General features: G+C 35.8%; 1 protein-coding gene and 1 non-coding gene across 4 annotated transcripts in view; both read right to left on the minus strand.

Annotated features, from left to right (window-relative positions):
- Window positions 1-25,374, minus strand: part of LOC150107344 (protein YIPF6) — a 159,884-nt gene extending 134,510 nt beyond the window's left edge. For all 3 annotated transcript variants that reach the window (XM_090391211.1, XM_090391209.1, XM_090391208.1), the window contains exon 1: window positions 25,139-25,374. In XM_090391211.1, coding sequence (XP_090247337.1) covers window positions 25,139-25,165 — 27 coding nt within the window. In that variant the 5' untranslated portion in view covers window positions 25,166-25,374. The remainder of the gene's footprint in view (window positions 1-25,138) is intronic.
- LOC150107345 (small nucleolar RNA SNORD36) lies at window positions 5,148-5,224 on the minus strand. Its single transcript, XR_016548266.1, has one exon. It is a non-coding gene; the product is annotated as a small nucleolar RNA SNORD36 (small nucleolar RNA).
- Window positions 25,375-25,714: the final 340 nt, after the last annotated feature.

Genomic DNA, 25,714 nt, shown 5'->3' on the forward strand with positions numbered 1-25,714 from the left:
AGTCTCTGGTGAGTAGTGGTTTTGCCACCCTTCTCAATACACCTTTCAGGATATTGGCTAGTCATTCCTCTGTGGATGTCACAACCTGCTTTACAATGTTTTCATTTCTATTAAGAAAGCAATCAATAAATCTGAGAATATTAAGGACTTTTCATTAGTCATTCTAAATATATGAAGCTTATACCAACTAGTTTCATTGACACCAGCTTCTTCACAGTCATAAAAAGCACATAAAAATATATATAACAATGGAGTTGTTCAATGCTGAAAAAAATCGTTATCATTACAAGAAAAATGAATAAATTCATCTTAACAAGAATGTGAAGTTGTATGGCATGCATTACCTGTCAGCTGATTAAGATTGAAATCTGACATGCTAAAAGCTCTAATGAGAGATTTCCATATGATATTTAATAAGTCCATGGTTTCTGTTAAGAGACCCCTTATGAATGGATAACTGCCATAGGCTCTTGGAGAAGTCTAGAATAAACATTCTCTATGGAAGAAGTTTTTTCACTTGGCTATGCTACTAATTATATAATTTGGTTTTATCCTTTATCCAAGTGTAAGCAAACAAAGTTTGTGCCTGAAGTATTTTCAGGACTGGGGCAACTCGTGGTAAAGGTGGTATGACTTCACATCACTTGCCTTAGTATCCCATAATACAAAGCACATCTCCTTGCAGACATGTATAATGCTATGCATCGAGGGAAGGGTCACTACCCAGATCAGTTTCGACGTTTATTGAGGTCTCATCAGTGGGAGCCGGACTCAGTGGTGGCAACCCTTGGCAACTCATGGACCCTTTTATCCATGAGTTGCCCCAGTCCTGAAAGTATTTCAGGCGCAAACTTTGTTTGCTTACACTTGGATAAAGGATAAAACCAAATTATATAATTATTAGCATAGCCAAGTGAAAAAACTTCCATAAACTTATTTCTAATCCAGAGAAATTTTAATAATAGGGTGTGACACCCTTTGGCAACTCATATAGGTAAATATGACTTCTCCATTACTTCCACCTTAGTATCACAACCACTGGGTCCAGCTCCCACTGATGAGACCTCAATAAAGGTTCGAAAGTGATCTGGGTAGTGACCCTTCCCTTAATGCATAGCATTATACATGTCCGCAAGGAGATGTGCTTTGCATTATGGGATACTAAGGCAAGTGATGACAACATATACCACCTTTACCACCAGTTGCCCCAGTCCTGAAAGTACTTCAGGCACAAACTTTGTTTGCTTACACTTGGATAAAGGATAAAACCAAATTATATAATTAATAAACATTCTCTTTCAAGTAGGGGCATGATAGAACATCCCAGTCAATTGTATGGCTAGATGTTTAAGTATGTGGGTCATAAATGGATGTTCCATCATGCCCTACTTCAAAGAGAACGTTTATTCTAACTTGTTCAAGAACCTGTGACAGTTATCCATTCACACAAGTCTCTTAACAGAAACTAAGGAAACTCTCATCAGAGCTTTTAGCATGTCAGATTTCAATTTTTCTTTATTTTTTTAGCCATTATCTTCTGGTAACAGATAACACATGACTTTACATTCTTGTTAAGATGAATTTATTCATTTCCACTGTAATGGTGTGTATGTCTAAAAATAGATGACAACTCTGTAGTCATCTATTTTTATATGCTTTTATTGACCCTGAAAAATTTTGTTCACATATACCAGTAGTATGTGAGCAAAACTCATTTGTATAAGTTTCATATATTGAGAATGGCCAACTAATAAGAAGTCCTTATTATTCACAGTTATTTTAGTCATAAAAATTCATAAATTCCATAAGTTTGTTTTAATTCACGAATACTTATTTGAATACTGAACCTATCAAAGTTATATTAAGAACTTCTAGCTAGCCATACCTCAGGAAGAGACTTTTGTTACTTTATGACCTCTTAACCTAGGGACTGCTAAAAGCAAAACATATTGTAGCACTCAATAAATGATCTTCATGAATTTCTATACTTTGCTAACAAACCCTCAATTTTTATCATTATAATGATAAAAATATCATTAAAACTCATGAACAATATATACAGTCATTTTTCTTTGCAAGTCACTGCATCAATCTCTCATTTATCCAACATGCAAATAAATGGAAACTGTTTACTACTCTCAATAGTTCAGCATATTGACTTACTTCTAGAATCTTGAGCACACTTCACAACGTGGTCAAAATAATCAATTTCATAACACAAAGGTTGGTCGATTGGTAGAGCCTCTGCTACTAATGGCTCAATCAAAAAGTTAAGAAAGTTGGAGCACAGTTAGTAGTTGGAAGGGTATCAATTGTTCAATGCTGTTGGCACACTCTCCCTCAACGAGCCTTTGGACTCCCTGGAAGTGTCACATAATAATAATAATAATTTATTACTAACTGAGCATCTTTCCAAAGAGTCCCATGACTCATCACAAAAAACAACCCTAATTATTATCACACGTCTCACATAACTCTTCTTAAACTCATTCACTGACTATACACTCACACCCACCTCTAACAATTCATTCCACTAATTTACCACTCTATAGAGGGGAGGGGGGGGTAAAAATAAACTACATCCCTGGTAACCACATTTTTACTCAACTTTGAAAGACAATAATCTTTCTTTGTTCTGCCAGTTAATCATGAGATTGTATTTTCAATTTTAGGTGATCATTATATCTCATTACAGAAGAAGAAGAAGAAGAATATAAATCCACTGGATCCAGCAATTTGCAGATAGTTACATGAATCCAAGATTGCAGTTCAATCATGCAGCAAATTATATAACTACTTAATATAACTCCTATCAAGCAGCATCCTATTTAACAAACAGAAGTTAAAAAATTAAGGAAAGCACAAATCCATTAAAATCAGAATTAAAAACAGAAAAGATACTTTTCAGAAAGCCAAAAGAGTATATCCTGACCCTTGCACTGAGAATAATTTAAGTTTATTATAGTTATCCATAAATATGCTGAAAATATGAAAAGTTATGAATTATACGAAGTTATTACATATAAAGAATTATATTATACGAATATATTATTAAGAATTGCTTATTTATTCAAAAAAAATTACTCGTTCATCATTCTGGAACATTACTGACCAAAGGATGCTATTTGTTTGCAAACAACATTTGCAAACCTACTGCATCTACAAAATACTATCAAACAGAATCTAAGTAATGGAATAGCTTATTTTCATTAAAGTAATAAATTTGACTGACAGTTCAGCCAAACTACAGTTCAATATGAAATGATGACTTGTTAATTCCAAGAACTGTGAAATTTTACTTCCACAGTTCTAGCATGAGAACTACGAAAACACATTTCATTGCAAGAGGATTTGAATAAGCTATACAGATGGGCAAATGATGTCAGTGTAGTGCAGCAAAATGTAAGGTCTTGAGGTTTGGGACACATCGATGGGACGCTGCATACTCTATTGAAGGAGATATACTGGAGGAAGTAATGGTCTAAGGGTCTGTAGACTGTGAAGGTCAAAGATCCATTTAGTTGTCTTGTAACTAGGGTGTCAAGAAAGGACAGACTGTTGTTACTTTCGATTTCTGTTGAGTATTGGATCCTTGGATGTTGGCTTTTCAAATGGAATAGGTAAGTGTGTAAGGTGTTCCGGCCATGTGGCCAAATTGCAAACACATCGTCCACATAGCATGGTCAAATAATGGGTTTAAGGGGGGGGGGGGATTAGGGCATTCTTTTCAAATGTCTCCATAAAAAAGTTAGCCAAAGGGGGGAAAAGAGGGGAGCTCATGGTTGTAGCTTAGATTTGTTTGTGGAATTTTCCTTGCCAAGCAAAATAGCCTACGTTCATAGTGAACTGAAACAGGGCTGAGATATTGGAGGGGAAATTCTGCTGGGATAAGTGCCAAGTGTCCTTTAGTGAGGCATTTGCAAATGAGGAGGAGAAATAAAAACCAACCATTAAGTCAATGTGGCAGAGTGTAATCTGGACTTAAAATGGCCTTTTTTGATATGTGAAAAGGTATTGCCAGTAGTACAGGAAAGCACTCTGGATAATTGTAAAGCTAATTTGTCGGCGAGCGAGTCTATACCATCTATAATTGGGCATAGAGGTACAAAGAGAAGTACTTCAAAAAATCCATACAGAAGTCCATAAATTGGTCTGGAATTGTAGGGTTTTAGTTTGTTGGTCACATCTGCTGGACAGGAAGTAACATTTTAGCAGTCTATGGATGGTTGTAATCTGTGTGTATGTAGGGTCATAACTTAGTAGGCAGTAGGTGGATTGGTCTTTAAGAAGGGTGGTCATTTTTTTTTAATATAATCTATACAGTTTAAAGTGACAGTAGCACTGCCCTTGTCAGCTTTCAGGATTATTATTTTCTTGTTATATCTAAGATGTAGAAGGGCTTTATATTATTTTCTTGTTATTTCTTAGATGTAGAAGGGCTTTATATTCTCTATTGGGCAGGTTGCTTGTTGCAGAAGGTTTTGCCTGGGATAGCATTAGCTACGTTAAGCCTAATATTGTTGGCCTCACTGGAGGGAAGGTTGCAAATTTCACGCTTGATCTGGAGAGCATGAAACCTTTGGTTGATAAGTGTCTAGGCATGTTGGCCACAGCTAGACATGTGAGTGCATTGATGGCATCTGCTTCAAGGATAGCGGAGACAGATTAACCACATTAGATGTTAGGTGGACAGATTAACCACTGATTAACAGCTGAAGATTCTGATTTAACTCCGGCAAAATATAGGAAGTAATAATTTAATTTTTTTAGTTATGATCAAGTCTATGTTGTTAATTTCCTTAAACAATATATGATGTTGGAGAATCAATGCATAAACCTAACCAGGATTAAAATTGATTTGAGCATTACTTTGTATAGTCTTTTAGTGTTTTCACTAATTTTAATGTTTTCTCTTATTCCATAAAAATTTATTTATTTAGCTGACTGTTGTCTATTTCCATATTTAATTTTCCATCTTCACTAAAAATTGTGTATAAATAGCTAAAATGTTTCACTTTTTTTTAAAGTTCTTTATTCAGGATGCAAATGATGTTTTTAATGTTTCTGCCTATTTTCATTGCGTCTTTTTCGATTTAGTCATTGAATCACGAACACTTGTACCAGGTTTATTTAGGAATATAACATCATCTGCATAGTAAAAAGCTGATATTAATATCTCCAAGTTTAATTTCAGGTTAAATAACACTTTCCTTCATAATAGCAGGATAGGAAAGGAAAACGTGGTGGTGGAGTACTGCTTATGATAAGTGATGACTTATGTCCTCTAAGAGTAGAGGCTTTGGAAGGCAGTGACACTAATGGTTTTGAAAGCATGAGGTGTGAGGTAGAAGTGGCCAAGACAGGATATTTGGTGGGGTGTTGCTATGCTTGGCAATTGCAAGAAGAATGATTGTTATGGGAGATTTTAACTACAGCTGGGAAGAGGAAAATGCATGTAGTAATAAGGGGATGGAATTTCTAGAATTCTTGAGGGACAAATGTCTTAGGCAACATGTAATAGAGGGAACAAGAGATTCAAGAGTGTGGGATTTGGTCATAGTGTAAGAAGAGCTGATAATAAGTGAGATGACATCTCTCCCACCAGTTGGAGAGAGTGACCATGTGGTTTTGACTTGGAAGATGAATAGACATGCAGGTGTATCAAAGAAAAGAGAACATATGTGGAATTATAAGGCAGGTGATTATAATAGTCTTAGGTATCAACTAGGGGCAGTTCCATGGAAGGCCAGGATATCATTAGTGCTTGGGAAATAGTGAAAGGATATTTGTCAGCAGCAATAGTAAGCTGTATTCCACGAGTGAAGAAGCGGACACAATTTGGTGTAAAATGGTTGACAAACAATATCAAACAGGAACTGCAGTTGAAAAAGAGATTTATGGAAGAGATACAAGGAAAGAGGTGGAGGGCAGATACACGAAGAATATAAGACGCAAGCCAGGAGAGAGTGACCAGTACGGTGAGGAAGGCAAAACTGGAATATGAGAAGAGATTGGCACTAAGATCCAAAGAAAATCCTAGGGGATTTTTTTAGCTATGTGGCCAGTAGAAGGAGAAATGATTGTGGAAGAATGACATTACAGGATAAAACGGGAATAGAGTGACTGACGCAGAGGACATAGTGTAGTTGTTCAATGAGCACTTTATTGGAGTATTTCAACCTGGAGGTTTTAATACTAGAGGGATAGGGCAGGTTCAGGGTTTAGAGGTGCAAGAGGAGAGTGTGTTCCAAATACTGAGTACTCTGGATACCAGTAAAGCTGTGGGACTGGATGGTACTTCGCCACAGGTTTTGAGAGAATGTGCTAAAGAACTGACAGCTCCGTTGACCTAGCCCTTCGATAAAAGTCTGGCTGTGGGAAAGATATCCAAGAAATGGAAGGAAGGTAAGATGGTGCCGCTGCACAAAGGTGGTAGCAGACTGGAAGTGTCTAATTATAGGTCAGTTTGTGTGTCATCAGTAGTTGTTAAGGTCTTGGAGAAATTAGTGAGAGACTATATACAGCATTGGGCAGATGAGGGTAATGTTATTTGTGAGAATCAATATGGATTTGTTAAGGGGCGCTCTTGCTTTAGTAATATGATTGCCTTTTATAATAAAGTGACAAGAGCAGTTGATGAGGGAAAGGCATATACTGCCATTTTTTTAGATTTTGCAAAGGAATTTGACAGGGTACCACATGATAAGTTGATATTTAAGTTGCAGCATATGGGTTTAGATGTTGGGTTAGTCAACTGGATTCTTTGCTGTCTGATAGGTATCAGAGAGAGTTGTGTATGGTGGGGCAATATCAAGGAGGCAGAAGGTTCCAAGTGATGTTCCACAGGGCTCAGTACTGGGACCTGTATTGTTCAACCTTTATATCAATGACATTGTCAATGGATTGCAAGGGAATATTCAGTTGTTTGCAGATGATGTGAAGCTGGGAAGGATTATCAGTAATAGTGCAGATGTGGCAGCCCTGCAAGAGAATTTGAATAAACTAGACAAATGGGCAAATGAATGGAGGTATCGGTTTAATGCAACAAAATGTAAAAGTTTGGGAACCATTTGATGTGAGGATGCATACTCGATTGGAGGAGCTATACTAGAGGAAGTAGGGGAGACAAGAGATCTGGGGGTGATGATTGATAGAAAACTGAAATTCAGGGAGCATATTGCAAAGGTGGTGAAGGTAACCCAGAGGATTGCTGCAATACTGAAATGGACACTGACCTGCAGAGATAAAAGAGTTATCATTCTGTTGTATAAGATCCTAATCAGACCACACGTAGACTACTGTTCTCAGGTTTCGTCCCCAGGATTTGAAGGGGATAAATTAACTGTGGAAAGGGTACAGAGGCAGATAACAAAGATGGTTTCAGGACTGTACAATGTCAGTTATGAGGATCGACTGAGGGAATGTGGGCTGCAGAGTTTGGTTGATAGAAGGAGAGGTGATATGATTGAGACTTTTAAACTGTTGAGAGGCAGTTACAGGTTAGACATTGGGAAGGAGACACAGGGTAGCATGGTCGAACAGTGGGAAGGAGTGATGACAAGTGGCCATCCCTGGAAGTTACGAAAGGAGGCTGTGAGCAAGAGGATGAGGAGTGGTTTCTTTGCATGGAGGGTGGTTGAACCGTGGAATGCATTGTCTGAGAGAGTGGTTAGAGCAGGAACAGTCAATGGGTTCAAGGAATGGTATGATAAACTTTGTGTTTCCTAAAAACGACCTCTCACGATGAGTCTTTTGACTCCTTGGAGGCCTGGATGATGATAATATGATCCATATAGATGATGAATACAATGGAGACAATGTGCATCCTTGTCTCACAATTGATTTAACATCAAACCCTCTTCCTGTATCTCCTTCTATATTGCTGACTTACAACTCAAATACAGACTAATTATTGCTTGATATAATCTCTCATTTACACGATATACTGTAGTATTCTGAACAGCTTTTCTCTTTGCACCTTGTCATATGCCTTTTACAGATAGACAAATTATAAATACAGATCTTTGTTACATTCCAATGATTTCTCAACTATTTGTCTTAAAGTGAAGATCTGATCCTGACAACTTCTATTTGGTTGAACCCAGCTTGTTCATCACTAAGCTTCCCTTCCACAATTTTTTTTAACTTTTTCTCAAGTATACTTGTATAAATATTATCGAGAACACTCAGCAGAGAAATTCCTCTGTAACTGTCACATTTATTTTGATTTCCCTTTTTATAAATGGATACCATGAAAGCTTTTCTCCAATCATCTGGAAGTTGGCCTTCTGAATTTTGCATTGAACCACTGTAAAACTTTCATACCTCATATTTTAAGCATTTCTGGTGAATATCATCTACTCCAGCTGCCTTTTCACATTTCAAGTTTTTGATGGCTTTTCCAATTGAAGTTCTGATATGTATTCCTGACTACATTCCTGTTGCAAGTTTTATATTTTGCTGATACTGACTGTATCATTTAGCAACTTTTAAAGTAATTACTCCAGATGTTCAGAATATCTTAATCTTCAGTTCACATGGTACCTTTATCATCACTGATTCCTTTTACAGTACACTTTCCTCCATTTCTATGTCAATAACTTCCAGAATATTTTACTATCTTCCTGATATTTATTTCTATGTCCTTACCAAAGTCTTCCCATGACTTTTGTTTACTAGTTTTACACAGTGCTTTGCTTTCTTACATTTTTCTCTGTATTCTCTAAGAGTACAATCTTACTCGGCAGGAACTTTCAATATGCTTTTTTCTTTTCACTGGTTGCCTCTTTAACTTCCTGAGCCCACCACAGAGTTCTGATTTCTCTATGCTTCTCTGTCTGAATCACATGCTTAAACATATAGACAGGGAGCAGAAGATAGACTTGAACTGAGGTCTATCTTCTGAGTTTGTCACTTGATTTCCTAGGTTTGATTCTTGTTTTCAAACTTCCATTTTTTCTTGAATACTGTTTGTGTATTTTAGTCTACAGTTCAACTCTGAAAGTTGCTGAACTTTGATTGTGTTAAAACTGCCTTAAATACACTTCTTTTCAAAAAGAAATCAATTTTATCCTCTCAAGACTAAATGATTATCACTTCCAATTTCAAATCCTCTGTATAACCTTGTACCCTGAAACCAGTGGGAAAACATTGATATCAACAATAACATAGTCAATGAGACCTTTCTTATTTCTTGCATCTTCTTTCCATGTTGAATTTGTGCACATTTTTATATTGAACATGATGTTAGAAATAACTAATACATGTCCTAAACAACAATCTAGCAGGTACTTACCATTAGAATTAGCCTTGTTTTTTTTTCTCCAAATTTTCCCAAAACATTTCTACATCTCCTAATCATTTCCTACTGCGCTGTTTAGATCTCCAATAAGGACCAACTTTTCCTTTTTCAGTGTCAGCTGTCTAATCTAATGCCTTGAAAAACTCCCAAAGGCATAAATAAGTCGCTGTCCTGTTTCCCATTCTGATATTTACCCATATCATTCTACTTGATACTACCTGCCATTCAAGAAGATTATCCACATATTTAGTTATGAATACTACAGTTACTACTATTCTATTATCTATTTCGATATTTATTGTATTTCCATATTCGATTTTCCAGTTTCCCTAAAAACTGTGTGTAAATAGCTGAAGTGTTTTACTTGTTCTAAAGGATATCCACCAAGAATGCAGTTGATGTTTTCCACACAGTTTGTCTTTTGGTCTAATTTTCATAACAATTTGTCACAGCAGTTATTTATCCGAACAGTTTTTCACTTCGTCCCTTACATGCTTTTTCATATTAGTGAAGCTTATATAGAAATTCTTAACAATATTCCATGATTTCTCAGTAATTTATTATAAGTCAGAAATCAAAATCTTGGCAACTGCTATTTGGTCTAAATACAAATTATTCATCACCAGTTTTCATTAGCTTTTTTTGCATGCACAGATGTTTACTGAGACATTTAGTAGGAAAATTCCTGTTATTCTCACATTATTTCAATTTTAAAAAAATTGTTACTAAGAGTCCTACTTCAGTTATCTAGAAGTTGTCAAGGATTTGACAAGGTTTAACTCTGATATCAGGTTTTCTATCTCTCATATCCGTATGTGCTCATGATTGCATTTTTCTTGTAGCTATTTTTTTTTACCACTGGTAAAAAAAATCTATCATTTGTAACTTAAAAAACTCTGATCAATTTTTTTTTATTCATTTAATAATACAAAAAGATATGTAGTAATAGAAACAAAGAAAAAACAAAAAGGAACAAAAGAAATAACTATATACAAATCTACAGTGGGGTTAAAAAAGAAGAAAGGGTAAAAGCAAGTATAATGATTATGGTACATAAATCCCTAAAGAACAATACTGTATATTACAACTATTTGAATGAAAGACTAATAAAAATTAAGATTCAAGACATTAAGAGGCCACATAACAATAATTGGTATGTGGCCACCAGAAGAAGGAAAAGAAGAAGACAGTAATATATTTTATAAAGAATTACAGAATGCCATATATAAAACAAACAAAACTGACTATTTACTACTAGCAGGAGATTTAAATGCCAGAATAGGAAACAAAAAATACAAAACAAACATACGTAAATTTGGCGAAGATACATGTAATCAAAATGGTCGCAGATTGCGTGATTTTGTCATTTATAATAATATGAGAATATGAATTCAATGTTTAAACACAAGGAAATACATAAATGTACTTGGTCAGCCAGAGGATACAAATCAGTAATTGACTATGTTATCACAAATTTTAAATTAGCGGAGTTAATTTTAGATGTAAGAGCATATCGAGGCTTTGAATTAAACTCTGATCATTATATGGTATCAGCAAAAATTCAATTTAAAACAAAGTGGCTAAAAAAACAAAAAATTGAAAATTCTTACCAGCCAAGTTACAAAATTTCATTACAGGATCCTCAAGATAGACAACAATATCAAAAATGCATAACTTAAAAACAGAAACTGCACATGAATCAAGTGACATAGAAGATGAATGGGAAAATTTGAAACAAATTCTCACAAAAGCAGCAATAGAAATCTTAGGAATAAAGCGCAAATGGATTAGAAAAATAGGACTACGAGACTGGAACAAAGAAATAAAAACAAAAAAGGGCAGTTACCAGAAATAGCTAAATTCCAAAACAACAGAAGCAGAAATAGAGTATAAAAGAAACAGTGCAATTGCAAAACGAGAAGTAAGGAAAAAACATAGAGAAAGATGGAACAATTTCGTAACAGAACTAGAAAAGGATTTATTTAAGCCACAACCCAAAACCTATAAAGTAATAAAATACATGAATAAAGAAATAAAAGAAAAGATAAAAATACAAACAATAGATTTAGAAAAATGAGTGACCTATTTCCAAAATCTCTGGAGAGATGAGAACAATAAAATAAAATTTTATAAGACAAAGAATGACCTAACAGAAAATATCACAATGTTAGAACTGAAAAATAGGAAAACACCAGAAGACCATATAAATATAGAATTATACAAAAATACAGGTGAAAAATTTAATGAAAGACTCCTGAAATTTTTTAATATGGTTTGGATGTCCGGAAAAACTCCTAACTCTGGGAAAAAAAGCATTGATTATCCCAATCTATAAAAAAGTAAATAAAGATGATTGCAATAACTGTAGGGGAATTATAGTCTGCTGAATATAGAATAAAGCAGGAATATTAAAAGAGAAACTAAGCAGTATTGTAGAGGACAAATTACTAGAAGAACAAAATGGTTTCCGAAAAGGCCGATCCTGCATAGATCCAATTTTTACTTTAAATTATTAATAGAAAAGAGAAGAGAATTTCGAAAAGAAACACACGTGGCCTTTATTGATTATGAAAAAGCCTTTTGACAAAATTAGTAGACAAAAATTGTTTAAAATATAAACCGATTTAAACGTACCAAACCAACTTTTACAATCCATTCAAGAAATATATACAGGAAATAAAATAGCAGTTAAATTAGAACACATCTCAGAATGGAAAGATATATCAAGAGGAGTACGACAAGGATGTACCCTCTCACCTCTGCTTTTCATTTCAATATATATATAAATAAAATTATAACAATCTGGTTATAATTTTATATAAATAAAATTATAACCAGAATATAATTTTAAACAGTATAACCCACTTGGTATACAAATGATCCCGCAAATGAAGATAGATACCCTACTATTTGCAGATGATCAAATAGTATTAGCTACATCAGAAGATGATTTACAAAGTTCATTAAATGATATCTCAAAACAATATAATATGAAAATATCTAAAGAAAAAACAAAAATAATGACATTCAAAGGAGAAAACCCAAAAAGAAGTAAAATAGTGATAGATAATAAAATACTAGAACAAGAAAACACTTTCAGATACTTGGGAGACGTGATCTATCATACGAAGAAGAAAAAGACAGACACTAAAATATCAAACTTTGTCAAAGTAAATGGCATAATAAATAATATATTTAAGCCATTCCTAGTACAAAAACACACTAGAATCAGACTATATAAAGTCTTGTCAAAACCAAATCTACTATACGGAAGCGAAACATCGACCATAAAAAGGAAAGATGAAAAACGAATTCAAACAGCAGAAATGAAGTTCCTCAGAAAAACAGCTGGATATACCGTGGGAACACAAAACAAATGAAGAAATCTTACAATTCCTGAAAATAAAACCAATTAATTACTACATAAGACAGTATAAACAAAAATGGCTAGAACATTTAAATCGAATGGACAACAGCAGACTACCAAAAATATTATACAGATACAAAATAAGTGGAAAAAGAAGAATTGGAAGACCAAGAAAGAGATGGCATGAGACTGGAACAGGCCACTTGACCTGAAATCCATGTTAGGAAGAAGATTTAATAACTTTTCAAATTACTCAAGACATCCATGAATATCTGCATCTTCAGTATGTCCATCACCTAAATTTACTATGATTTAGATTCCAGATTTTACCATCTTAATGACATTTTTGTTTCCAACTTCGTTTTCCTAGATTTTTTTCTCTCCTATATTTCATAAGAACATATGATAAATTACCAGCTAAAAAGTATTTCCATGATTTCTTTGTTTCATGGACTGCCTTCTTCAACTTCCTACATCCATCTATGGAGTTCTTAGTTTTCCACCTTTGAAATCAATTTCACCATGATTTCCTGACTGAATCAAAATTTTCATGACATTTTTCCAGTTAATGTCTAAAGTTTGGTTCTTAGTTTTCATATTCCTTCACTTTTTCCAGTAATATCTGTATACTTCAAGTCTACAGGTCACATCTTGGAGTAGTTCAATTTTGATTTTTTAAACTTTGTTATATATTTTCCTTTTCAATGGGATTATTCATTTTTATCTTAACACTGAGTAGTGTCTCTTACTATTGTAAATCCCCTATATACACCTGTATCTTGGCTGGCGATTGTACTGTTGACATCAGCAGTTATAGACAGTGGCAACAGTGTTACTTCAAAAATCTTCTGTCCAAATATATCCAAAACCATCCTTGTAAATCTGATATGCTGAAATTTTTTTTAGAGCAAAGTTCAAGATTTAAGAAGGGCTCAGGATTCAATTTACTCTCAAAAATGAATCGCATATCTTTTTCCGGATATAAGAATGCTAGGAGTATCAGAAACAAAGGGATAGAGTTTGTTGCCTCAATCAATATGTTGGAACCTCAGATTATAGGCATTAGTGAGATCTGGCTATCAAAATCAGATATACCAACTGGCATCAAGTGTAAAGGGTACAGTGTTTTTAGGAAGGATAGACTGGATAGAAGAAGAAGGGGGATGTGCTGCTAATGATATCAGATGACTTGAATCCAGTTAATGTTGAGACATGATTGTAAAACAGTTTTTCATGTGGCAGTGAATTTGAAGCAATCTGGGGTGAGGTGGAATCTAACAAGATCAAATACATAGTGGGATGTTGTTACATGAAAGGAACCTTTTTACAAGCATCTCAGTTAAAGGTGAAGAGATTTTTCCTGCTGGAAACTTCAGTTTTTATCCATGTTAAATAGAAAAACTGGTGATGAAGAAATGCATCAAATAAAGACAATGGATGCAAAAAGAGTAATCATGATGGGGGACTTCAATCATCCAAACATTGATTGCATAGCAGCAAAATCTCACGAAAAAAAAATGAAACTAAATTTATTGAGCTGTTGCAAAACAACTTCCGCAAGCAACATGTGACAGAAGGAATTCAAGGTCAAAGAGTGTTGCATTTGATTATAGTGTCAGAGGATGTTTCGATAGCAGAATAATTACATCAGTTAAAGACCTAATTATTCTGCCTCCTGTTGGTGACAGTGACCATGTGGTACTCACTTGAGAAATAAGTGATGAATTTAGGATTCAAGGAATTGTTTATCCCATCTAGGATGAAAGGAATCTTTTTACAAGCACCTCAGTTAAAAGTGAAGAGATTTTTCCTGCTGGAAACTTCAGTTTTTATCCATGTTAAATAGAAAAATTGGGTGCAATACAATTAACACATGGAATATATTGGCTACTTTGGCTGTAATTACTCCCAATCTTATGTGGGGGATGAGCTCCATCCCCTCTCATTTCACTGTGAAAAGAAAGTTAAACAAATATGTATAAAGCTTAATTACTGCAGACTTAGTGCAAAAATAACAAAAATCATCATAAACAGGATGTTTTCATTTCACTTCACTACTTCCTTATGCAATAAAGAAGTATGATTACTGATCCACAGTTGATACTCTGTTATATTTCAGTAAATATTACAGTATAATTCTGTTTCATGTCTGTGCGGTTAGCCTAGTGGCTGTGCGCAACTATATGCCTGGGGAAGGAGTGTCCTAAGTTTGATTCCTGTCGGTGATGTGAGGAGCTGAAGGATCTTCCTCAAGGCATAACCAAGTTAGCCAATCTTGGGCGTGGACAGTAGGGTTTTTTCCCAAGTTTATCCTGGAGTTTTTCATCCTGCAAAGCAGACAAACTGGCCTTGAGAACTCAACACTACAGGACATAAGATACACCGGGGCATAGGGCTGACCACTTTATCCTGTGAATGGTTTGAGGTCCGATGATTAATGAACCCTCGACACTCAAGGTAAAAGAGGATAAAAAAGAAGATGAGATGTTCCATTCGGAAAAGATTACATGCTGAACTACAAAGAAGGAAATTATAACCAAATGATGGGTTATATTCTTTCCATTCATTGCTGAATGGGAAGAATATCGACAATGCATGGAAAGCATTTAAAAAATACTTAAATGATGCAATATCAAAATGTGTTCCAAAAGTTCAAAAAATAAACTGGGTAAGAATGAAATGGATGTGTAATCTTATCAAGCAACATGTTCGTAAGAAAAAGATTAATGTGGAAGTTGAAAGTTTATTTTTCACTTGGTTAGAATATAATAAATTTAATTTAATCCTTTATCCAAGTGTGAGCAAACAAAGTTTGCGCCTGAAAGTATCTTCCGGACTCGGGTAAGGTGGTGCAACACCAGGGAGACTCCTTGCAAAGGTGGAGCAAGCTACTATCTCTCCTATCTCAGTATCTCCCACAATGCAGAACACATCTCCTTGCGGATATGTCTGATGTTATGCATTAAGGGAAGAGCTACTACCCAGACTAGTTTCGACCTTCACTGAGGTCTCTTCAGTGGGAGACCTTCATTGAAGAGACCTCAATGAAGGTCGAAACTAGTCTGGGTAGTAGCTCTTCCCTTAATGCATAACATCAGACATATCCGCAAGGAGATGTGTTCTGCATTGTGGGAGATACTGAGATAGGAGAGATAGTAGCTTGCTCCACCTTTGCAAGGAGTCTCCCTGGTGTTGCACCACCTTACCCGAGTCCGGAAGATACTTTCAGGCGCAAACTTTGTTTGCTCACACTTGGATAAAGGATTAAACTAAATTTATTATATTCTAACCAAGTGAAAAATAAACTTTCAACATCTTTCTCTAAATCCAGAGTAATTTATTAAAAAGGTGGCACACCATTTGGCAACTCCTATAGGTAGAGATGACCTTGCTAATGCTTCTGGCTGGTATCTCCACTTGGCCTGGCTCCCACTGAAGAGATCTCAATAAAGGTCGAAACTAGTCTGGTAGTGGCCCTTCCCTTAATGCATAACATCAGACATATCTGCAAGGAGATATGTTCTGCATTGTGGGAGATACTGAGATAGGAGAGTTAGTAGCTTGCTCCACCTTTGCAAGGAGTCGCTCTGGTGTTGCACCACCTTACCCCAGTCCTGAAGATACTTTCAGGCGCAAACTTTGTTTGCTCACACTTGGATAAAGGATTAAACTAAATTTATTATGTGAATGTGGAAGGAATACTGTATGCATAAGGATGATGTCTGCTATGAAAATTAAAAGCAGCAGGCCAGAAGAGTCACAAGTGCTGCAGAAAGCAACTGACTCTGCAAGCTAAAGATAACCCCAAAGAATTCTATTGATATACTGCAAGTAAAAGAAAGAACAAATATGAAAGAATGACTAATCGATACAGGTGGTGTGAGGGGTGGCAGAAGAGATTGTTCAACTAATGAGTACCTATTTTGCTAAAAGCTATCAACTTGGTATAAGCAATATTGAGTTCGCTGCTACCTCTTCATTGGTGTGACCTGCAGAAAGCAACAGACTCTGCAAGCTAAAGATAACCCCAAAGAATTCTATTGATATGCTGCAAGTAAAAGAAAGAACAAATATGAAAGAATGACTAATCAATACAGGTGGTGTGAGGGGTGGCAGAAGAGGTTGTTCAACTAATGAGTGCCCATTTTTCTAAAAGCTATCAACTTGGTGTATGCAATATTGAGTTCGCTGCTACCTCTTCATTGGATGAAGAAACTCAGGTGTAAAAGGAGGAGGTATCAGAACTGTTGCACAAACTGAGCAAGAATTCAGCTATACGGACCGATGGGATATCAGCATGGTGCTAAAAGAGGGAGTTTCAGCTGAAGTGGCTATTCCTTTAACCAAGATATATAATTTCAGTCTCAGAACAGATAACATTCTGCAGGAATGGGAAGAATGTACTGTAATCCCATTGCACAAGAGTGGTGTAATGACCAATGTATTCAATTATTGACCAATCAATATCTCAGGAGTGGTGGTGGTGGTGAAGATTTTGAAAAAGTTGTTTAAGCCTCATATTCACAAATATGTTGACAGAGAATCAATACTTTACAGTGAAATGCTTTGGTTTACTAAGAGATCATGTTTGAGCAACTTGCTCACATTCTATAATAATGTTACCATTGAGTCAGACATGAGGAATGGATACACCACGATACATTTGGATTTTGCTAAGACATTCGACAGATTACAGCATGGAAGACTGTTGCATAACTTTAAGGTAACTAGTGGTATACCACAAGGATCAGTCCTTAGTCCACTGTTATTCAATCTCTACATTAATGACATTGGGAAGGATTTGGCAGGTGGCATACAGATATTTGCTGAGGATACAAAGGGAGGTAGGCAATCAGGAATGCAGCCTGATATGCAGTACTTGCAAAATGATTTAATTGGCTGGAATTGTGGGCATGTAAAGTCATGCACTTTTGGCATGATTAGATATCCAATGTCATATTATATTGGTGGGATTATGCTAGAAGAAACTGATCAGGCTAGGAGTCTTGGAGTGTTAGTGGATAGGAAGTTGAAGTTCAGGGACAATCTAGCAAAGATTGCAAACACAACCCAAAAGATAATTGCAATGCTGAAACTAACTTTGGCAGGTCATTTTGCCTCTTTAGAAAGCCTTGATAAGACCTCACTTGGACTAATGTGCACAGGTCAAGTCTAGTTTCTGCTGTGAGTCTGATGCAGTACAGAGAGAGAGAGAGAGAATGGAAAGAAGAGTGTGAAAAATGATATCAGGATTGTGGAATACTGATTATGAAATCCTCTCCAACATACCTTACCAGAGAGCAACCAACCTAGAATCACCCAACTTTGACCTTCTTTGGATGAATATACCTACCCAACTCAGTCACATTCATATACTGTCTATTGCTCCCCTAATGCAACCAACCACTCTGAGATCTTCAATTTCCTCTCACTAAAAATTGACTTTCTCTAGTCCCCTTTCCCAACAGTGAAATCATTCTCCTAGGAGATTTAAATGTCCACAACGCCAACTGGCTTTCTTCCTCCAACTGTACAGATTTTGTAGGCAGAGATGCTGAACCATTCGCCATCACTAATGAGCTTACACAACTAGTTCAGATGCCAACCAGAATACCTTCTGACCACAATCTAGTGCTCATCTCCTCCCCCATGCAACAATGTTTACACAGCCACTCCCATACAAGAGTAGTTTGGCATTATAACAATGTCAAGTGGGACAGCCTCCACAACTTCTATGCTTCATTCCCATGGTTAGACTACTGCTTCCAACCCAAATACATGCACCAGACTTATAACCTGTATCTTACTGGCATGGAAACATACATTCCCCACAGTACTCTGACCTGCCATTCCCTAACTAAATCCTGGTTTTCCAAAAGATACACAAAGGCTGTACAAATGAAAAACCAAAGACATCATTACTGGCTCAAATCAACAAACTCATCTGCCTTCATAGCTTATATCCAAGCCCAAAATAAATGCAAAAATCAATGCTTCCAGAACAGAGTTTGAAAGAGCAAAAAAGCAGGAAATTAGCAGCCTGTCCAAATGGCAGCTGAACCTTTTGGTCCCTCGCCAAAGCAATCGGTCATAACTTCTGTCCAACGCTATTCCCACCTCTATCATACCCAGATGGTGCCAATGCATCATCATCACCTCCAAAAAAGACCAATCTCCTGGCTTCACACTTTGCTTCTAATGCACGCATGATTGACAATGGCAAATGTCCCCCAACCATGCCAGATGCCCAACATACGGTGCCCACTATATCCTTTTGCCAGAAAGAGATCAGCAAAATACTGTCCAAATTAGACACAAAAAAAAGTCTCCCGGCGCTAATGGCATTCCTCCAATTGTCCTGAAGGTTTGTGCACCTGAATGTCTCCTGTCCTATGTTGCTTATATATACTGTCTTACTCCACTGGTATCTATCCCACAGCCTGGAAATTGGCCTATATTCAACCCATTCCCAAGAAGGGTGACAAGTCACTGCTGTCCAACTACAGCCCCATCTCACTCACCTCAGTCCTGTCTAAAGTAATAAAAAAATCAATTCCCATCTCCTACACTACCGCCACTATGGATTCTGTCGCTGCCGATCAACAGGAGATCTGCTCACATATGTCACCCATCTTGAGACAAATGCCATGGAGAAGTTTGGCGAATCTCAAGAGGTTGGACTTGATATCTCCAAGGCGTTTGACCAGGTCTGGCACAAGTGCTTACCAGCAAGCTTCCATTGTTTGGTCTATCTCAAGACCTCTGTAGTTGGATTGCCAGCTTTCTGTCTGGAAGCACACTGTGTGGTGGTGGATGGCTCCTTATCCTCTCACCATTAAACTAATGCCAGGGTTCCTCAAGGTTCTGTCCTATCACCAACCCTCTTCCTACTATATATCAATGACCTACTTCAGCTTACCTCCAACCCAATACAAGTATCTCTTGATTAACGTGATTAATTAACCCCTCAATGTTACCGCATATATCAAAATCGCGTTAATCAAACATAATAATCAATGGTAAAAATTACAATTCATCCATGATCAATAACTATATTAATAATTCTTTTTATATGGAAAGTAAATGCTTAATAAATGTTTGCACCTACATTAGTTACTGCAATTTTTTTATCAAAAAGAATTATCAAGAGTCGTTTGAACAGTTTTAGTTTTTTCCTATCAGCATAAGTTCTACGATAATAAGCAAAATGACTCTCTAGACCTCGGCAAACAAGCATTCTTCAATTAATATCTGGATCGTATCCATTACTTGCTGCTTAAGCAATTCTAAACTGCGAAATATTCCATCCAGTTGTTTAATTGTTATCTTCTTTGGAACTTCATCTTCACATTCCATTTGTTCGTTGTCTTTATACATGCGTGTTGTTGTTCAATTTCAAGATGATCGTTGTAACTGAAATCTTTTAAATTTGAATTTGAATCCAATAATTATTTAGCATCTTCTGAATCAATACCATCAAAACCAATGTCTTCACCAAATGCAACAATTTCTTCAACCACGTTGTTCGCAGGATTTTGTGAACCACTTAAGTCATTAGCGCATTCTCCAAAAGGCTTTCCAAACAGCTCTCATACAGCTAGAAGACACTTGCTCCCACAAGTCATGAATGTTTTCAACTGTATGTTTAATGTTAAAATTTTTCTAAAATTTTTGGAGCCTAATCGCATTTTCTCCCGTTGTTTCTACTGCCTTTGAGAATGTCTTTTTAAGAAAATAGGTTTGAAAGTTACAATGACGTCCATGGGTTGTAGCAATAATGTCGTATTTGGTGGTATTTTGGTACATTTAAAGGCACGTTAATTAAAATTCTTGCCGCATATATAAAAGGGATTGTCGCAATTAATTTTGCTGTGTTAATCAAATCCCACATTAAGCAAGGGATACCTGTACACAGTTTTGCAGACAACAGCACTCCTCCCTTTCTTTTGATAAACCTTACTCCACACAACTCCCCTCAATCTACAGAACAGCAACCACCACTGCCCTCAATTCAGACCTCCAAGCCATCCTCCGATGGAGTTCAGATAACCTAGTTAATTTCAATCCAAATAAAACCCAGTACTGTCTCATTCTCCTAAAGAACCATTTTTTCCCAGTATTATTTTTGACAACACCCAAATTTTCAGATAGCCTGAGATTTCTCTTCTTGGAATTACCCTGACACCAAGCCTTGACTAGCATAAACACATAACCATTGCATCCTGAGCGATTTCTCTTTCACTCAAGACATTACTTCACCCCTGAACAGCTGTTAACCTTATACATATATAGAAATATATATGTATAAATATATACACATATAGAAATCACAAATCTGCCCAACCATCAAATACTGCTCCCTTAAAATGCTCGATGCAATACAGAGGAGAGCAATCAGACTTATTAATAGCCCATCTCTTACCAACTCACTCCCCCCACTTTTGCACAGACGATCGGTCTCTGCACTATGTTTTCTAGAAATACTTCCATGGAAAATGTTCATCCGAAATCAATAATTCCCCCCATTTATTACAAAGCTCGTTGGAACACATGCAGCTGCTGCTCAACATCCCTACAACAGTGCACCTTGAAACCCACGGAACAAGTTTCTTCTCCTCCTCCTTCATCCCTGCAACTGCTATACTATGGAACAGTCTTCCCCTTAATGTGTTCCCTAAGGAATACAATATACAGCCATTCAAATCCAATGTGAACAAGCAGAACCTTTTTTCCCAACCCATACATGGTACTAATATACTATAGGTTGATCTACCAATCTCTTGTGTATGGCTCAACATTAAAAAAATAAAAAAAATAAATAAATAAATAAAATTGAGAATTTGTAGACTGCAGACACTAGGAAATACGAGAAAGTGAGGTGATATGATTGAGGCTTACAAACTTCTGAAAGGGTCATACAGGATTTCAGTTGATAAAATTTTTTTATTTTATGGAGGGTGGGGAAAGGATAAGAGGGCATCCTTGGAAGCTGAGAATGAATGTTGCTAAGAAAATGTGAGATCTAAATTTTTCTCTCAGTGTGCATAATTGAAATGGATTGCCATTAGATGTGATGCATGTGCAAGCAGTGTGAATGAATTCAAGAATAAGTGTGTGTGTGTGTGTGTGTGTGTGTGTGTGTGTGTGTGTGTGTGTGTGTGTGTGTGTGTAAAATAAAGTGACTCAACTAAAAAAGACTGTAAACCTACAAGTATTAGTAATGTGGGAACATTACTAATACATTACTAATAAGCAGTGTGCAGAAGTGCTACATGTGGTGATATTTGGCCAAAAGATAAGTTCTTTTTGAAAGTATTTAGCGATAATTAACTCATTCTTTTTTGTTTTGTTATATTCATAAATGTTTATTTGACTAACTGTAAGGGTAGTGTGCCTAATTTTGTAATTTTCAGGGGTTTTATTTTGATATTATTGTATGCTGTACTATGAGTCATGAACCTGATGTGAAAAAAAAAACAATTGCAGGCAATTTTAACATAACATGATTTTGTTCACTGCAGCATATGTGAATATATATATATATATACAGACCACAGAACGAGAGATCAATGGAAGGAGAATGAAACTGCAGAACATGTTTGCCATAGGGGTTTCATGAATGAATGCTAGAAGTGCGAAGAGAGTAAGTAGAATGACAGTGGTGAGTTGAAAGATGAAAAGGTGATAATGCAATTCTCGAGGTTGGTGTTATAAGAGGTATGAGTACTAATGAAGCAGTGGATAATGAAGAGAATGATGAGATGGTAATGGAAAACTCAGCACACTTACATGAAGTTCTCCACAGAACAAAACTTGAGAGTCAGTGAGTGGTTGAAGAAATGTCTGGCAGATGGAATGACACAGAAGAAGGGGGGTGAAAGGGGAGAGAAAGCAGAGTATGAATGAGCAAAAGTGTAAGAATAAGGATCAAGTTTTGTGTGTTGATTCATTGATAAGAGGAGTGCTTGAAATCATGCTTTCTTTTGCCAAGAAAACATGATTTCAAGCATTTCTTGGTGTTAAGTTTAGTGATGCTATAAGGTGGCAGCGAGTGAAGGTGAAAAAAATGTTTATTTTGGCTGTTATAAATGATTTAGCAGATGACAAGTGCAGTATATAAGAAGATATGAAAGAGATGGTGTATGCAAAAAAGGTGAGAAAGTTGTGATTCTGTTGCCACAGTATGATAGCATCACTAAACTTAACACCAAGAAATCACTGAGACAGAGCGCAATGACTATGAAAGAGTCAGTACATAGATTGTGCAGGAGAAATGGGGTGGAGCTTGTGGATGTGTGTAGAGTGAGTTTAATGGAACAAAGGATTTATAAAAGGTGGATGGCTTGCATTTGAATGGATTTTGGGTCAGGAGTCTTGAGAAAATGTTGTTCAGTGAGCGTTTAGAAGTGCAGAGTCAGGGTAACTAGAATGTCAGGGAAGGGGTGGGGAGCAAGTAAGCAGAGATTCAGGCAACTTAGACATTAATAAGTTGGAGAGTGATCACATTATTTTGAATGTAGCTCCTCAGGGTCTTAACTTTAGCAGCCTAAGCAAACATAAGGTGTAAAGGCAGTTGTGAGATGAAACAGGTATTGCAATTTACATATCCTAATGCCAGAAGTATTCAAAATAAGGCTGAGGAGTTTTTAACATTATAACTAAGATGAAAAGCCAAACACGGCGATCTAAGAGTTTCATGCCGAAGAACTATCGGCAAATCCAAGCGTAAGTGACCACCTGATAGTACAACACCAAGGCAACTCGAAGCAAAGGTGGAGCAAGCTCCCTCACTATCCTTGATATTTTCTCATAATGTAAAAACAAACAGCTCCTAGGAGATGTAATACTGCTTTACATTATGAGGAGAGGTCAGTTCTTCGGCATGAAACGCTTAGATCGTAGTTTTTGATCTTAGAGTTTTGCATACTGGCTGTAAAATAATAAGGGATTTTTATCCCCTTAATTTAATTTAGTTTTTAACATTGTTAGCTCAACTTGGTCAAAGGTTACAGGCTGAGACTTGGTTGATCAAAGATGATCAGTCACATGAATAACAAGAATAGAATGCTAGGCCAATGAAGTTTCTGAAGTCAATAAATGATGTAGTGAATTAGATTATAATATGCTATATTAAAAAGGCACTTCAAGTGTTAAAATATTTTAGAATTCATCTTTGTTTGGAGAGCAGCAAGAGATATGTTTCTTGGACAATTTCCAGCTACATCTGTGTCACAGCATTCATGTGAAAATTGAACTAAAGGCCTCAAAAAAAAAAAAAAAAGTTGTAGTAATCTATAGTTTCCATCAGCAATCCCAGTCAATTTTTTATACATTACAGAATGCAACTTTGTCTTCATAGCATGTCTGCTTGAATTTCTCAAGCTATTCTGTCTTGAAAGCAGGCCTTTGTTTTTAGTTGACAATACCAGCTTTCTTGTACTATGGTTTTAGCTATATTTCTTAAGTTTCCTTTATATGTTTTTCAAGGAGTGATTTGCCATTTGTTTTTATTTTATTGCATTTTCTATATCTGTGTTCCAGATTTTTAATGTTTTTGTTTTTAATATTTTACAAGAAATAAAACATTTAGTTACTTGGGCACAATTTTTACTGAAGATGGCAAATTAAGCTGGTATGGTAGGAAATCAACTAAATAAATTTATATGGAATAAGAAAGAAATTAGTAATAAAAACTCAAAAACCAGCTGTATATAAAAGTGTTCAAAATAATTTTAACTTAAGGATGTGAGAGCTGGGTTTAAAATTAAACACTTGATCAAATACCAGAAGCCACATATACGATTTCTGGGACAAAGTAGGGAATGAATAGATGGCATGAATAGTACCATGATTTTTAATTTTTAAAAGGAGAATGTGTTAGCACAGCTCATCTCAGGTGGTCTGGTCATTTAAAATGAGATGAATGGGAGAGATAAAAATTAGCAAAACAAGTTCTGTTTTTGTTTTTGTTTTTTGCTAGAATGGGCAGGAAAAAAAGGAAACCAATGAAAGTCCAAAAGATGGATTGATACCTTTGAAGGTAAATATATATATGAAAATATTGGAATCTTGATATATATATATATATATATATATATGGAGGAAGATTGTCAATAGGGAGTTGGTAATGATTAAACTATTTCATTTAGTACTATCGTAATATCCTGTATCCGTAATAACCTCTTGGGATATATAACAGGAATTTGATTGTTTCCTCCCCCCAATTCCAAAATCCTAGTAACAACTTTAATAGAGAACACTATAATGTGCGTAGCAGTGGGAATAAGTCAGCTTATGCTCTCATAAATTAATTTGTTGCTCTCGTCTCCAAAGCAAACAGGAATACCACCGATATGCATGCGTGTATATACGTGCGTGTGTGTGGCTGAGTGTATTTCTTTATTATATGAAAACTATAGTGGCACCATAAAAAGAAATTGTATATTGGCAGAAAACTATTTAAGACGTACCGTTTCCTGATAATAAACGTGGGTCATCTTTGATATACTTCTAAAAATTAAATATGCATCGATCTTCGTAGACTATATCATTCTTCCATGTAAATCCAGTAAACTCAATAAGAAAAGCAGATGTCACAACAGCAACTACTATCCCTTCCTGTAGATGCGAATAAATAATCAAAAACTAAAATATTTCCTGTCATGTGCATGTACAACATACATACTCAAAAATACCGAAACTGATGACAAACACAATTCCTAATTATTCTTTCAGTTCCAGCAGGAGGCACTAAAATCGCTTCGATATCACCAATTTCGTCATGCAAGAGAGGTAACAGTCCTTGTTTCAGAAGCAGTGGTGTAACTACTCCAGAAAAATTGTATGATGCATTACAGTAAATTCGAAATAGCAACGATAGAGTACATTCCATTATTATGACATTACATCATTATTATTATGAATAATATAACCAGCAGGTTACTCACTTAAGTATTACTGTGAGTAAGCTGCTGGTTATATTATTCGGAAACCCTAATAAGAATAAAAACTGACTTCAATTAAGTTAAACAAAATATTTGTTATGA

The sequence above is a fragment of the Typopeltis vanoorti genome, chromosome 4 (assembly GCF_054136105.1).
Source record: "Typopeltis vanoorti isolate ZY-2024b chromosome 4, IOZ_Tvanoo_1.0, whole genome shotgun sequence".
Lineage (NCBI taxonomy): Eukaryota > Metazoa > Arthropoda > Arachnida > Uropygi > Thelyphonidae > Typopeltis > Typopeltis vanoorti.